The following is a 13973-nucleotide window of genomic DNA, read 5'->3' as shown; positions in this document are numbered from 1 at the left end:
TGGGATGAATAAAGTACTTCTATTCTATTCTATTATTCTATTTAAAATCTTCTTACTTGATGCAACAATGTTGCTAACTGAATAAGCTAAGTTTTAGCTGAACTGATCCTTCCCTCCTGGAAAGTGTCAGAGCTAACAGAACACTCGGCCAGACATAGCTTCTATGAAGAGAAAAACAGACTGAACATGAATTGCATAACTACAGAAAAGGCTTAGCCTAAGATTTTAAGCCTGGTCTGAAAAGTATTCGAGGTGTCTGTTTAGTATACACTAAAACTGGGAGCTGGTTACAGAGGAGAGGAGGTTAGAGGCTATGTTAACACAGTGGCAAATGTGACCCAAATCAGCTGTTGGCCATATGCAACCCATTCAATCTTTCATACTGAAAGAGTTAGTCTGAACATCTCAATTCAAGGAGGCACCAGATATTTGTTCTTGGTGCAAGGTGTTTGATACTCAAATGACATTACCTCTCTTTTGAGGAACTTCCTGCAAAAAGATAAAGGATTGCAGCGAGTAAAGCAGCAGGTCGTAATTTTAAACAAATGGCTCAAACTTGCTCTTTGACTTCTTGCTTCTGTGTATTCCTGGTCAATCAGAAAAGTTCCATTTCATGCCACATCTTTTTGTCGAGTTAGTGTTTTTGCTTCAACTACACTTAAAATGGCCATTTTGAAAATGGATTCCATTTTTTCAGAATTATTTGTTTACACTTCTTAGAGGGGAAAGAATTAAAACAAGGAGTCCACAACAGACACTACTCCTAAAACGATCTTTCTCACATTGTGGTCCGCAAGGTATTGCATGTAAACAAGTGTTATTTTCTGTGACTTGAGCTCAAAGTGCAACGCATACAGCTAGCTTACCAAATGATTGTGTTTAATAATAATGGATAAGTGGCTTAAAACTGGGTCACTAAAAAGAAAAGCTGAAGATACCAGTGGAAAGAAAACAACTCCATGACTACTTATATTATCAAATGAAGCTGAGTCAAACCTGCTGAGAGTTTTGATGTAGTTTTCTAAAGATTCACTTCTTTTGAATGGCTCTTTGCCTTGAACGGCAGGACTCAAGTCTGTTAGTGAAAACTGTTCTTTGATTTTTATGACTTTGCTTGCTTATAATGCTCTGCTCAAACATTGACTTTTTATTTAATTAAAAATGATTAAATTAAGTAAATACTATAGATAAATAAATGGTTGTATATTTTTTATGTTTAATTTTTCTGAAGAAGATTTTTGTTTCTGTCAAAGCAACTCAAGTCTATTTTCCTTTAATTGTGCTTCTGATTTGCGAATAGACCTAAATATTAATGCACACAATGGTTGTAGTAAATAACATCTTGTTTTTTTTATTTCCATGTGTTTGACATAATTGGAAAGCATACAAACCACGCTTTCACAATATGCAAATAATAAGTATGATTGGAGTATGATTGTTCATGACAGCAAGTGTGCTAAGAGACTAGTATTTTTATTTCAGATTGTATATGTTAAGATGTTGTGCTATTTGTGGTCTGTGAGTGTTTGTTAATGGATTAAGTGATCCTCGACCTGAAAAGGTTTGAGAAACACTGTCTTAAAGGGAAAACCAGAATGAATTTATGTTCAGAACCTCAGAATTTTAATCTTAGCAGAAAATAAGATCTTTAACTTTGAATGGCATTTAAATTTTGCAAAATGTTATAAACATTTATTGTAAAACTATTGCTTCTAGACATTCTCAAGAACATCATTTTTGGGGTTAGGACAGTTTATTCAATGTAAAGCTACCTGAAAGGATTTTCAACAGCCTTGGTCAGAATAGTGAAGACTGAACCTTAAGGATCTGAAAGACTCGTGTCCATTTCTCAACATCCGACTCCAACATGTCTGGAATCTGGTTATTTATTGCTTATACGTCAATTGCACTGTATAACAGTTGACTAGATCAGTCAATTTTAATATTTGTGATTTTTAGTGGATCTGTGTTTTCTGAAAGAGTTATTTTGACTTATCCTTAGAGCCTGACTAAGGATGATACACATCTGTTGTATTGCTTTGACAGCACAGTAATCCAAACACAGTGTAACCAGAGAACCGTATGAATGTGAAGGGACTGGTGGTCCAGAATGTGTTTTACTTTACCACATACTGAAATGTTAAGTCTTTAACTTAGTATGTGATTAAATATACTTAGGTATGGGCAATAAAATAATAGCAATATTTATTACAAAATAATTTTTCCTTGCTAAACAAATGAGAGAGAATCAATATAGACCTTCGATATACAGAAAAGATGAATAGCTAATAAGAGCTCCTTGCTGAACCAGTCATATGAGTTGAATAGGTTCATGCAGAAAGCACAGAAGCACCCAGATTTTCATTTCAGGTAATAAGCAGGACATGACTGGGAATAAAGAGTGTCCTAATGGAAGAAAAGATAGAAGACAGTGAATTACACTGTTTACAAAAAGGAGTTATTTTGACTATTTAAAGTCAGACAAAAACAAAGTAACATGCACTGCAAATTATGTTGAGTGTATGTTGGGAAATACTGCCGATCACTAGTGTCACCCAGTAGAGCATGCAGAATGTGAAACTTTACAATCATAGATGAGCGCAAGTGCTAAGAACCCACCCTGCACCAAAATAACGCTTATACATTGTAATGTACTATATGTAATACTATTATACGCTATATATTTAATTCTTATCTTTGAAAGCTGCTGAAGTTTTCACTGAGAATGTAAAGGATTAAAATTTTTCTTCTCTCAAAGCAGACTATTTCAATGTTTTGATTTGTTTTTTCCTTGAAATCTGCTTAAATTTGCACTTAGGATCTAAACGATTGTTTTGGAATATTTTTTTCTTTTTATATTTCTTTTTCATTTCTTATTCTTAAAGCAATATTTTAAATGGGCAAATGAGAGATTTTCATATTTTACATTTCATTGTCTATTTTGTTTATATGAGGGACATGGTCATAGACATTTATCACAGCATTCTGAAATTTTTTTTATTTCCAACAATTTTTGAATTATCAGGTGTGTTCTCATTCTATAACTTACATTCTTTTTCAAACAAATGGTTATATAAGTATTTGAATGAAAGTTTGAATGTGAATGTTTGTATGTAGTTACACAGCACAAAAAATAATAATAATCCCTCTACTGTTTAATAGTGTGTAATGATGTTTTTTTCTTGCAGGAATTCTCCAATTTGAACTATGGAAGACTTCACACTATCCCAGGATCCAAACAAAAATTCATCAGGTGGGGAGGAAGAAAAAGATGAGGGGAAAGATTTAGTCTGCAAGCATTTCAGAGAAGCAAATGATGGGCCCCTCTTCTGTAATACTGATGAATCTATCACAAAGGACAATGGAAGTGTGATTAGAAAGGATGACCAAACTGTCCAAGGCCGTTGTAAAATTCAGCAGCGGGCTGTTTTCTCTGGAAAAATTCTTAGTTTTGGATGCTCATTGTGTAAAGACAATTTAACATTTAGCCCCAATGATCTCCTTAAACATTTCCGAGCAGTTCATCAAGGATCCCTTCCCACATACCCTTGTGACTTGTGTGACTTTGTCACAAATGAGTTTCCTGCACTTCAACGTCACCGAATTGAGCACAGGAATACTCTGGTTGCATGTGAGCTCTGCAATGACAATGTTCAGTATTCCCTGCTTTTGCTGACCAGACACTACATGATGTGTCATAGTATAAACGGAGAGTTTAAATGTGACTGGTGCGAGTTTACTACTGTTGATGCAGGAACATTTGTTCAGCACATCCATCACCATAATGAGAGTCATTGGAAGTGTTCAAAATGTAAACATATTAGCTTAAATGAAGAAGATCACCATAATCATATGAAAGCTCACTCTGGTACATTTACTTTCACTTGTCCAATTTGTGGATTTGGCACAGCAGAAAGTGAGCAGCTTAAAAAGCACACAGCGGCTGTTCACAAAGAGGAGGCACAGCGAAAGAGTGCTCTAAAAGTTGCTGAAGACTGTGGTTCACCAACAAATTCTTCTACAAATACAAAACTGTATAAAAAGATTGCAGTTTCACAGGAAACACAAGGGATGTCAAAATTGAATTCTCCCCCTAGAACTGTACCAAGTGAAAATGGCAGACTAACCAAACAAGAATTTTCCTTGGAGGAGATCCACCACTTTACGGATGGGACTCTAGGACGAAAGGACAACAGAAGTCGGAACTTTCATAATGCAGAACACTCGACTTCAGTCATGTTACAGGAATGTGAAAATGCAAATAATTCTGACACTGGAAGTCATCCCAATGCCAATGGGCTTACTGTACTGATGGTGAAAAACAAAATCTCTCTTCCCCCTAATTGTACAACTAAAGTGATGGGATTCAAGATAGTTGATGGCAAAAAGCATTTGGTTCTCAAAGTAATACCAACAGCAAAGCAAAATGTGTCTTCTCAGAGCCATTTATTAATGGATGGTGTAGGTCCTTTGGTATCAAATCCTGTGATATCAAAAACAATGGACTCCATTGAGACTGAGCAGTACTCTGAATGCAAGGGCTCCACATCAAAATGTTTAGCTGTTTCACCAAGAAACGGATCTTTGCTTCAAATGGATCGTGATGATGTTATGGCAGTAAAAGTGAAGATTGAGGAGGAGGAAACCTCTGTTTGTCATTTTAATTCTACTCCGTACTCTGATAGTGAACAAATAAATCCCTCACAAAACCGGTTTTACTCAGTGGCGGATGAAGGTCGCCACAGCTGTGAGTCTGTATATACTGACAAAGGCAAGGTAGCAGTGTCTGGGAATTCAGATGCTGCAAATTTCAAATGTGATGGAGCTACCTATGGATCTGAAATGAGTAATACTAAAATGGAATGTGAGGATATTAGTACTTGTCAATCTCCTTTAAATGCTGCCCAGAAAACATTGCTTTCCAAAACTGTCTGCAGAGAAACTGTAAAGAACAGCAGAACCACAGAAGAATCAATTCTAACCAATGATTTTGACGGATTATGCAAAAAAAACAAAGACAACTTTGCTACCAACACCTTGTACAATGACTCCCCTCATCAGATTTCTCTGGAAAACAGAGATGGCGCATTCATGGAAAATGGAAGTAAAATTTGTCAGCAAATTGTAAAACACATAGAATCTTCGTCTCAATTGCCACAACCCTTTTCTGTTAGGAGCAGAGTAGAAGGCTTGGGCACAGGTAAAGGTGAACCACAAACATCAAACAAGGAGGTATTTACTTTTCACAACTATTCAAAGGAAATGTTTAGCTCCTCACCAGTACAGAGCAATTCCCAAAACTTGCTCTGTACTGGCGAATATTCTGAACAGACAAAAAATGCTTGGGATCCATCACAGTTTAGTTTGAGATTAACAGAGCCTCCAGAACACACTGCAGGAAATACAGATGGGGATGGGGAGGTAGATGAGTGCATAGCAAATGATAATCTTTTGAGTGAGGAAAATGGAGATTCAGTTCTTCAAGACTTTAATATCATCAAAATTGAGGAAGATGGGATCCCCATATCCACAAAACAGCCAGAAACAAAAACTAGTTTACATTCTATAGAAAGTTTTGTCAAAGAACATTCAAATGCTATCATTACTCGACAGCTTAACAGAGAAAGAACAGAACTTTCACATGCAAGAAATGTCTTTTTAAAGCAAGCTAAAAAACCTCTTCAAATTCTTCAGTTGCCTGGTGGAAAGCAACCAGTACTCGTGAGAGCAACAAACATCCAACCAACCAACAATAAATTTGCCATGCCAGTGCAAGTCACGGCCACTCCAGGTTTTAAACTCCTAACTAGTTCTCCAAATCCTCAGGTCAGTTTATCTTGCATGAAACAACAGTTTAATAACTTGAGTAACACTACTGGTGTAATGCTTACTCCAAAAGCCAACATTGTAGGTATATCATCAGGAGATCCACAAGCCACAGAAAAGGGGACTGTTCTCTCTGCTGTTTGTTCAGGGGGTAGCACCTCATCAAATCACTACTTTATCAACAGCTCAGGTTTCAAGAGACCTGTGCTTCTTTCAAGAACACTTCATAGTCCATCAACAAATACAGCAGCAAAGGCACAGCCAACATGCTACTTTGTGCAGAGGTCTATCCCATCTACTCATAACCCCAGTAAAGCTAGCTTCAAATTACCTGGTCCTCAACTCTCAGTCAACTCACAACCAGTTCTGGCAGGAACTTTTCCAGAAAAATCCAGCACTCCACAAACTGGTCGTCAGGCGTACTTGCTTCGATATGTTTCTCCTTCTAGATCAAGCCTTTTTGGAAATAAGCAAGAGGCAAAGAACAGGGCTATTTTGAGCCAGAGCAGTGAATGTCCTGGGAATAAAGTCATATTTAAAATAGTTTCGCCCACTGCTCACCTCAATACTACTCCCACATCAAGCAAGCAACCTTTGCTTTTGGCCAGCAGACCTCAAGGGCAGTGCTTTCTAGTGTCTGCAAACAAAACCTGTCCAACATCTCAATTGATCAGTGTACAAAATAATATACATGAACATCCAAAGGAGCCTAGAGGGTCACCTTCAGTCATAAATGGAAACCTACAGCCATGTGAAGCAAATAGACTGCTCTTTGCTCCAAGGCTTGTAAGCCAAAGGAAAAGACACAAGAAAACTTTATTTGATGAGCTCCCAGCAAACCTGCATAAGGTTAATAGGCTCTCAAATAAGGTGCTGACTGAAAAAGACAATATTTTATGGTCGCCAGCTGGCAAAGAAGTGGAGAGGATGCTGAGACTTGCGCCACACAGCACAGGACAGCAGATCAAATATCCCTGTAGAGGCCAACCTGTTGTGGTGCTTAATCATCCTGATGCTGACATTCCGGAAGTGATGAACATAATGAAGGCAGTCAACAGGTACAAAGGTGCTGTCACAAAAGTTGCTCTAAGTCAAAAGACAGTTCAAGCCCTTGCTGAGTTTAGTGGTCTTGTGAACAATTGCTCTGCATCTTCAAGTGAATGTGTTTCAAGACCTAGACCTGTTCTGAGTTCTGTCCGAGAACGATTTCTCCTGAAATTAAAACTAAGAAAGAAAAACAAAAAGAAATATGAAGTAGTGAAAACTTTATCTGCGTGTGGACAAGCCTCAATGGTGTTTGACTGCTGGTTTTGTGGTCGTCTTTTCAACAACCAAGAAGATTGGATTGGCCACGGCCAAAGACATCTCATGGAGGCAACAAGAGACTGGAATAAGCTCTTCTGAAAGTTTTACACCATTCTGAAATGGCTAAATGTTTGTTTTTTTTCTCAAAGAACGTTTGATATAATGTAAAGATCCTAGATTCTTTTTTCATCACTTAAATACATATTGAGTGAATTACAGTTTTTTATGCATATCATGGGAAATGTAAACATGATTTTTGCCACCCATGTTAGTTTAAATGTGAAAACTATTTTGTAATCAGAGGTGTGGATGTGGAGTATTGACTGAAGCCGATCAATTAGACCAAATAACTCAGGTAATTTCATATTATTCTTTGTCATTTTCTGCATTGTTGTTTGTTCTTATTAAACCATACTTCTTGGACATGATGTACAGCTAACTGTAAAAAAATATACAACAGTAAAAGTGACTTTACATGAGTAACAATGTTACAAACTGAAAATGTCTGATTCAGATGATGGGACTGGAGTTCTACTTTACACTTAAGAATCAGTTTGAATGCTTGTCATTATTTTTGAGAGCCAATGGACCTGCAGTTGTTTTCTACTACTTGTGCAAAATGAGAAAATGCAAAGGAGCATATTTTGAACAAAATTGTTTCTTGTCAAATGCTCACTTCAAAGAACCCGTCTCTTTTCTTGTTAGACTTCTGTGGTGATTGACTTCCAGGTCATATTGTAAATATGTCTTCCATTTGTACAGCGAAATGATAGCAATGTTTTATGTAAATGAATAAAAAAATGAAAGATACATATTTACCTAGTGGGTAGCCAGTTTGTGCAGAAAGAGCTGCTCTATTCAAAGATGTATTAACAGATTTGACTGGAACTAATTAAGTGATTTCTGTAGCTAAAGGGCCTTCAGAAAAAGCCTCAGTCTACAGACTGAAGCAGGTTCAATGGACATGGCAAAAGGCTGTTCAGCTACTGCTTGTTTCCCCAAATCTAAAAACAATGCCAGTAATCAAATTTCTAGCCCATTTCTGTGGTTCTGCTGTTGGTTCCAATTTATATGGAAAAGTTAATTTTATGTAGAGGGGTGTTGGCTGGATCAACCCATTTTTTATAGAAGTACAGCATGCTATGGTCTAATTATTGCACATTGTTTCTAAAATGAGCAAGAGTGTATACAAAATGAAAAGCACCCACTCATGTTAATATTTTTTTAATATCAAAATGGAGTCCCGTCAACAATGCCTGGAAAGACATTTTTGTATGTTTTAACAGTTCATAATTTAATCCTGGTAACAGCTAATATTGGTAGATGGCATGTGTGGGTGTGTGTGTGCGCGCGCGCGCGATGAGGACTTGGACTTTACTTTAAATGTACTGTATTGTCATTATGTCTCTTCTGCGTTAATGTTACATTTTATGTTACATTTCACAATTTCCATACCTCCAGGACTTTAGAGTCTCTGGATTCTTTGAGTTGAAATGATTGTAGTACATGATGGGTAATCCATAAAACACGTTTTCTTCCCTCTTAGTATGCAAACCATTTAGAGCAACAAGCCATGCCACTCTTTTATATTTACATAATTGTTCCATAGAAAAAAGAAAGAAACACATGTGCTGAACAGATACTTTTTTAAAGTTTTATGTTGTTTTTTTGTTGTCATTGTCATTATTGCTTTACGATTCTGCTAAACTGCGATATATCATTGGTGATTAATATTTACATTTTGGTATTTTGAATTGGTCATGTTTAAGGGTTTTGTGAAATTTGTATTTTTTAACACCAGGGCTACACGATAAAATATTGCATATGAGAATATAACAAAATTTAAACAAAAGATAGGTGGAATTTTTTGAGAAGTCTTCATTATAGATTTGATTAAGTGTTTGGCCCATATTTAAATCAGTAACTGAATAACACGTTGCTTCAACTAAATTGTTGTCCATCTACATCTGCAATCTTTTGTATAGACTTGAAGACACTTGTAACAGTCAGATGGAGGAAATCCCCAAATTACCTCTCATATGACTTTGCTTTGTTCTTGTCTGATTTGCAAATTTCCTATTTCTTCTTCCTGATGGCTCCTGGGCCAAAGAATTTATTTTTCAACAAATAAAAAGCATAAGTATATATTGTTAATGGTGTCTGATTTTTTGTTTTGCTTTATTTTTTGACTGATCACAGAAAGCTGCTACACATGCTGTAACAGATGGTTTTTCCTCTATATTAAAAGTATAATTTAGTTCAAGATTCAATATTAGAATAATAAAAACATTGGTAATACAGAAATATGTGCTGAATGAAAAGTATGTTTACTACCTGTGTAAAGATTTTTTGTTTCAAAATGTACTGACTAATTAATCTGCATCTAATGTATGAAATATGAACAGTCTTATAAGAAATTTGGCATTATGTGAATAATCATAAGTTGGAGAAAAAAGTTGGCAACAAAAACTGCTTTATTGAAATCTATAATTGTTAATCTTACAAACAATTCAGTTGTCAGATGATTAAACCTTACTACTTTGACTCCATCTAAACTTAATATTTGCAAAAAATTTGCTAATTTAATTAATATTTATATTTATATTCACGTTTGTTGCGGGCTGCACAGTGGCGCAGTTGGTAGCACTGTTGCCTTGCAGCAAGAAGGTCCTGGGTTCGATTCCAGGCCGGGGTCTTTCTGCATGGAGTTTGCATGTTCTCCCTGTGCATGCGTGGGTTCTCTCCGGGTACTCCGGCTTCCTCCCACAGTCCAAAAACATGACTGTCAGGTCAATTGGTTTCTCTAAATTCTCCCTAGGTGTGAGTGTGTGTGTGCATGGTTGTTTGTCCTGTATGTCTCTGTGTTGCCCTGCGGCAGACTGGCGACCTGTCCAGGGTGTACCCCGCCTCTCGCCCGGAACGTAGCTGGAGATGGGCACCAGCAACCCTCCCGACCCCATTAGGGACAAGGGTGAACAGAAAATGGATGGATGGATGGATGGATGTTTGTTGCATTTATTCTCTTTAATCAAGACATTGACATCCAAAAAAGATTTTTTTCATTCAATTTATGACAAAAGCTATGTTTTCAATTTATCGAAAACATCCAAGGCTTAAGATATTTGGAGTGGACTCATAAGCAACCATTTTAACTTGGGGTGGGGGAAAAACGATAACCCATTAAATAAATGTATCTTTTGAAAATATAAAGTGTTCAGAAAGGCCATAACTTGGTTTCTAAGGTTTCTTGTTTGTCTCGAGTATACTCGGAGGGATGTTTCACAAAATAACGAGTTAAACTAGGATTTTTTAGACATCCTGGCTTAAATTAAGTCCTAATTTGGTTTCACAAAACTGGTAACACATAAGTTACCATGGAGATTTATTCTATGCAGCTGGTCTGCTCCAGATCAGGCCAACAGCCAGACTTAGTTAATCACGGAGCCTTATCTGTTCAGGCAGTAGTCACACTGATCAGGAACCAATGAGTTTTGTCTGTAATTCCGTTTTCTTATCTCTCTATTTTGGTCTTTTTTATCACCCTCCATTAAAATACCACTAATTCATTTTGGCATTCAAACAAGTACTATTATTATTTTAACATTATAATATACAAAATCCATCCATCCATTCTTTTCCGCTTATCCGGGTTCGGGTCGCAGCTTCAGAAGGGAGGCCCAGACTTCCCTCTCCCCGGCTACTTCTTCCAGCTCTTCCGGAGGAATCCCAAGGCGTTCCCAGGCCAGCCAAGAGACATAGTCCCTCCAGCGTGTCCTGGGTCTTCCCTGGGGCCTCCTCCCGGTGGGACGTGCCCGGAACACCTCACCAGAGAGGCGTCCAGGAGGCACCAGATGCCCGAGCCACCTCAACTGGCTCCTCTCGATGTGAAGGAGCAGCGGCTCTACTCTGAGTCCTTCAGAGTAGTACCTGAGTATTTATAAGGAGAATAAATACTTCTGGAAGACACAGGGACTTCACTCTGACAGGATTTATATTGAAATGCCCTCGTGATAAAAACAAATACTAAAATCAGACTATAAATACAATATTGTGTGCTCAAAAGGAGCACACAATAAATTACTCCAGCTGCCATCATATAGACAGACATGAGTCAATAAGATTAGAGAGGCTGTGTGTCGCTCAATACAGCATAATAAAGGCTGGCAGGGAGAGCCCAGACACCCTGCGGAGAAAACCCATTTCGGCCGCTTGTACAAATTAATATAATAATAATATACAAAATACCATTGCTAAGTACTGTTTTTACGGACTCCTGCTTGATTGTGTTTCTGAGGACTGCTGTTCTAGTTTGACAGAATGGCCTTTAACAGACCATTGCAGTGTATCATGCATTGCATTAACATGTTCTAGAGAGCTGTGCTCAGTTCTACCACATCCAAAGATGGACAGGTGACATAGCACAAGTCGACAGGGAGAAACACCAACAGATAAATCCACTCTTTTATTATGAACAGCTCACAACTGAGAACAATGACATTTAAATTATTGGAAAACTTCAGGTTTGATTATTTTTTACTGCACAACAAAGTACTATATTTATTTTGTTAAACCAAATACTGAATTTGGTCAAAGGTTAAATTCAGTTTAAATAGGTGGGTAAAGATGAGATTAAAAAACTAATTTCTTGACAGTGTCTGAAAAAGCAGCTGAAAATACCCAGGAAGCAGCATCTAGGAATGAGAAAGACAAATTAAACCTTTGTGGGCTCACAAGTACAACAAATCAGTCATTCATGAATTGGGAACCTGTAGTAAATCAGGTGGAACCCATGTCTTTGCAACCAAAGATGATGCCTGCTGAAACATTCCACAAGAGGGCAGCACAAGAAAACAAATCATTGCCTTAATACTTTAGTAAACTTAATAAAATGCGTAACTTAAATTTAGAATCTCAAATCCTTTTTATATAATACCATCAATCCTGGTGTTACTATAATTACATTCTTCAGATTCTCCAGATTCTTCCAAAAACCTTACATGAAATAATATGGTTACCTATTTAAAATTTAAATAATTCAACACAATTTTTTAAATGCCACATGACACTTACAGTTCTTTTAACTTATTTTATTTAACTTATGTTGGTAAAAAAAATAATGGGAAAACTACAAAGTGTGTAGTTTGATTGCAACTGCATATTTAATAAAATAAAAATAAAATAATAAAATATTCAAATTTTAACATACATTTTCTAAGCAGTAAGGATTTTTGTATACTTTTACAGTAAAAGTATACAAAAATCCTTGTATAATCCTATACACAGTGTCCGTTATCCTGCAATAGCTAGCCCCGCCCACTTCGTCACAATCCTCCGGGGCTGACTACTGACCAGTTCTCTGTCTAACAGGTCCGGAAAATCTCTAAGACCTGGGTATTACCCTAAAAGAGATCTATAAGAGATAATCTATTTAAACTGGTGTCGAAAGCGATTCGTCTAGCTCTAACTACCTCCAATCCAGAAGTTACGACCCTTTTCAGTTAAGAAACAGTCAGCTGAGTAGCCCTCACAGCTGCATAATTCCAATAACCACTCCTGTTAACGGTAGCTCGCTTTCTAAAATATAACTTGCTCTTGGAACCGACTAGACTAGATTTAGTGACTTGGATGTAAGTCCCTGGGTCATTATTTTACTCTCACCAAAGGAAATTATGAAGCCTCCTCTTTACTAGAACCATGTACATTAGTTTTACCTTTATTAAAAGAACTGAAAAAGGAGTAAATGACTCAATTAATTCCAATGTCCACCAACCTCATTAGAATTTTAGAGTATGAATTTATTAAGCAAGCTTAAGCAGGGATATGTGACATACAGATCAATAATCAATTGTATATAATTCAAGAGCAGTGTAATAAGATCAACATGTACAATCATACCCTACTGTCTCTTTTCCCTAACCTATGTCGCAGATTCTGAGATAGCTTTTTAGGAAGCAAGTTCGACTCATACCCAGTTGGTGGTGGATCTTTAGCAACAGGAACGTCCGAAAACCTTGGTCTGAATCTTTGTCCTTTGTGTGGAAAATCCTCTTTAGAATAGAAGCAAAGTAGAGAGGGTTCAATTGTCTTGAAAACCCAACTCCTTATCCCTCCGGAACCTTTGTCTTTTCTCCAAGTCTGTTGTAATGTTTGGGTTGAGGCAAGACCGACGATCGAATCAGAAACCCGGGTTGGACGATTGGAACTTGTCTCCCTTTGGCGGCACGAAGCTTCAGCTTTTCCCGTGGCTTCTGGGTGTGGTCTGCTGTTGTTTCCTCGATCTGCTTCTTCGTGTTAGCTCTACTTCGGTGCCGCAGACAAAGAACAAGAACTTCTCCTTTTCCGTCTGCTTATATACAGTTCTCTGCCATATATGTGTATGGGGAGTGTTAGTTTACGTGGTTTCGGCTCCTCCTGTCTGCTGGCTGGGATGGAAAGTACCGTCCTTTCCTCAGCGTGTTGTTCTTAGCCAACCATACTGCCCCACCCATCCTGTGCGTCTGGCCATCTGTTCAGAACTGCTTGCGACAGCAGGAACTCACAAGTTCCCCTTCTGCTTTTTCCCTTTTTCTTTTTAACATTAAAGCCTATGTGCTTTCCTCTGATTAACTTTTAAACACAGTCAAATATTAAAAACTATGTGCTGATTTCCATTAAGCATTAATCATAAGCATTAATCACCTCTTTCACTTATTATAAATCATCAAACCTTAATCATTTCATTGTTGTCATGTTATTACAGATCATGATTCGTACACTTCAGAATCATTCAGTGAATCATTCAGTGATTACTTACATACAGTCATTTTACCTATTGTATTCATCCATGTTCAACTTAATCCTTA

The 13973-nt window shown here is 37.2% G+C and overlaps 1 protein-coding gene across 2 annotated transcripts in view; it reads left to right on the top strand.

Moving 5' to 3' along the window:
• The window catches only part of LOC114150373 (zinc finger protein 518A), a 32349-nt gene extending 23064 nt beyond the window's left edge, over positions 1–9285 (top strand). For both annotated transcript variants that reach the window (XM_028026742.1, XM_028026741.1), the window contains one exon: positions 3189–9285. In XM_028026742.1, the coding sequence (XP_027882543.1) occupies positions 3208–7230 (4023 nt within the window). In that variant the 5' untranslated portion in view covers positions 3189–3207 and the 3' untranslated portion in view covers positions 7231–9285. The remainder of the gene's footprint in view (positions 1–3188) is intronic.
• Positions 9286–13973: the final 4688 nt, after the last annotated feature.

The sequence above is a fragment of the Xiphophorus couchianus genome, chromosome 9, assembly GCF_001444195.1.
Source record: "Xiphophorus couchianus chromosome 9, X_couchianus-1.0, whole genome shotgun sequence".
NCBI classification, from domain to species: Eukaryota; Metazoa; Chordata; class Actinopteri; order Cyprinodontiformes; family Poeciliidae; genus Xiphophorus; species Xiphophorus couchianus.
Note: the sequence above shows the minus strand (reverse complement) of the source record. Positions and strands in the feature narration are given on the sequence as shown.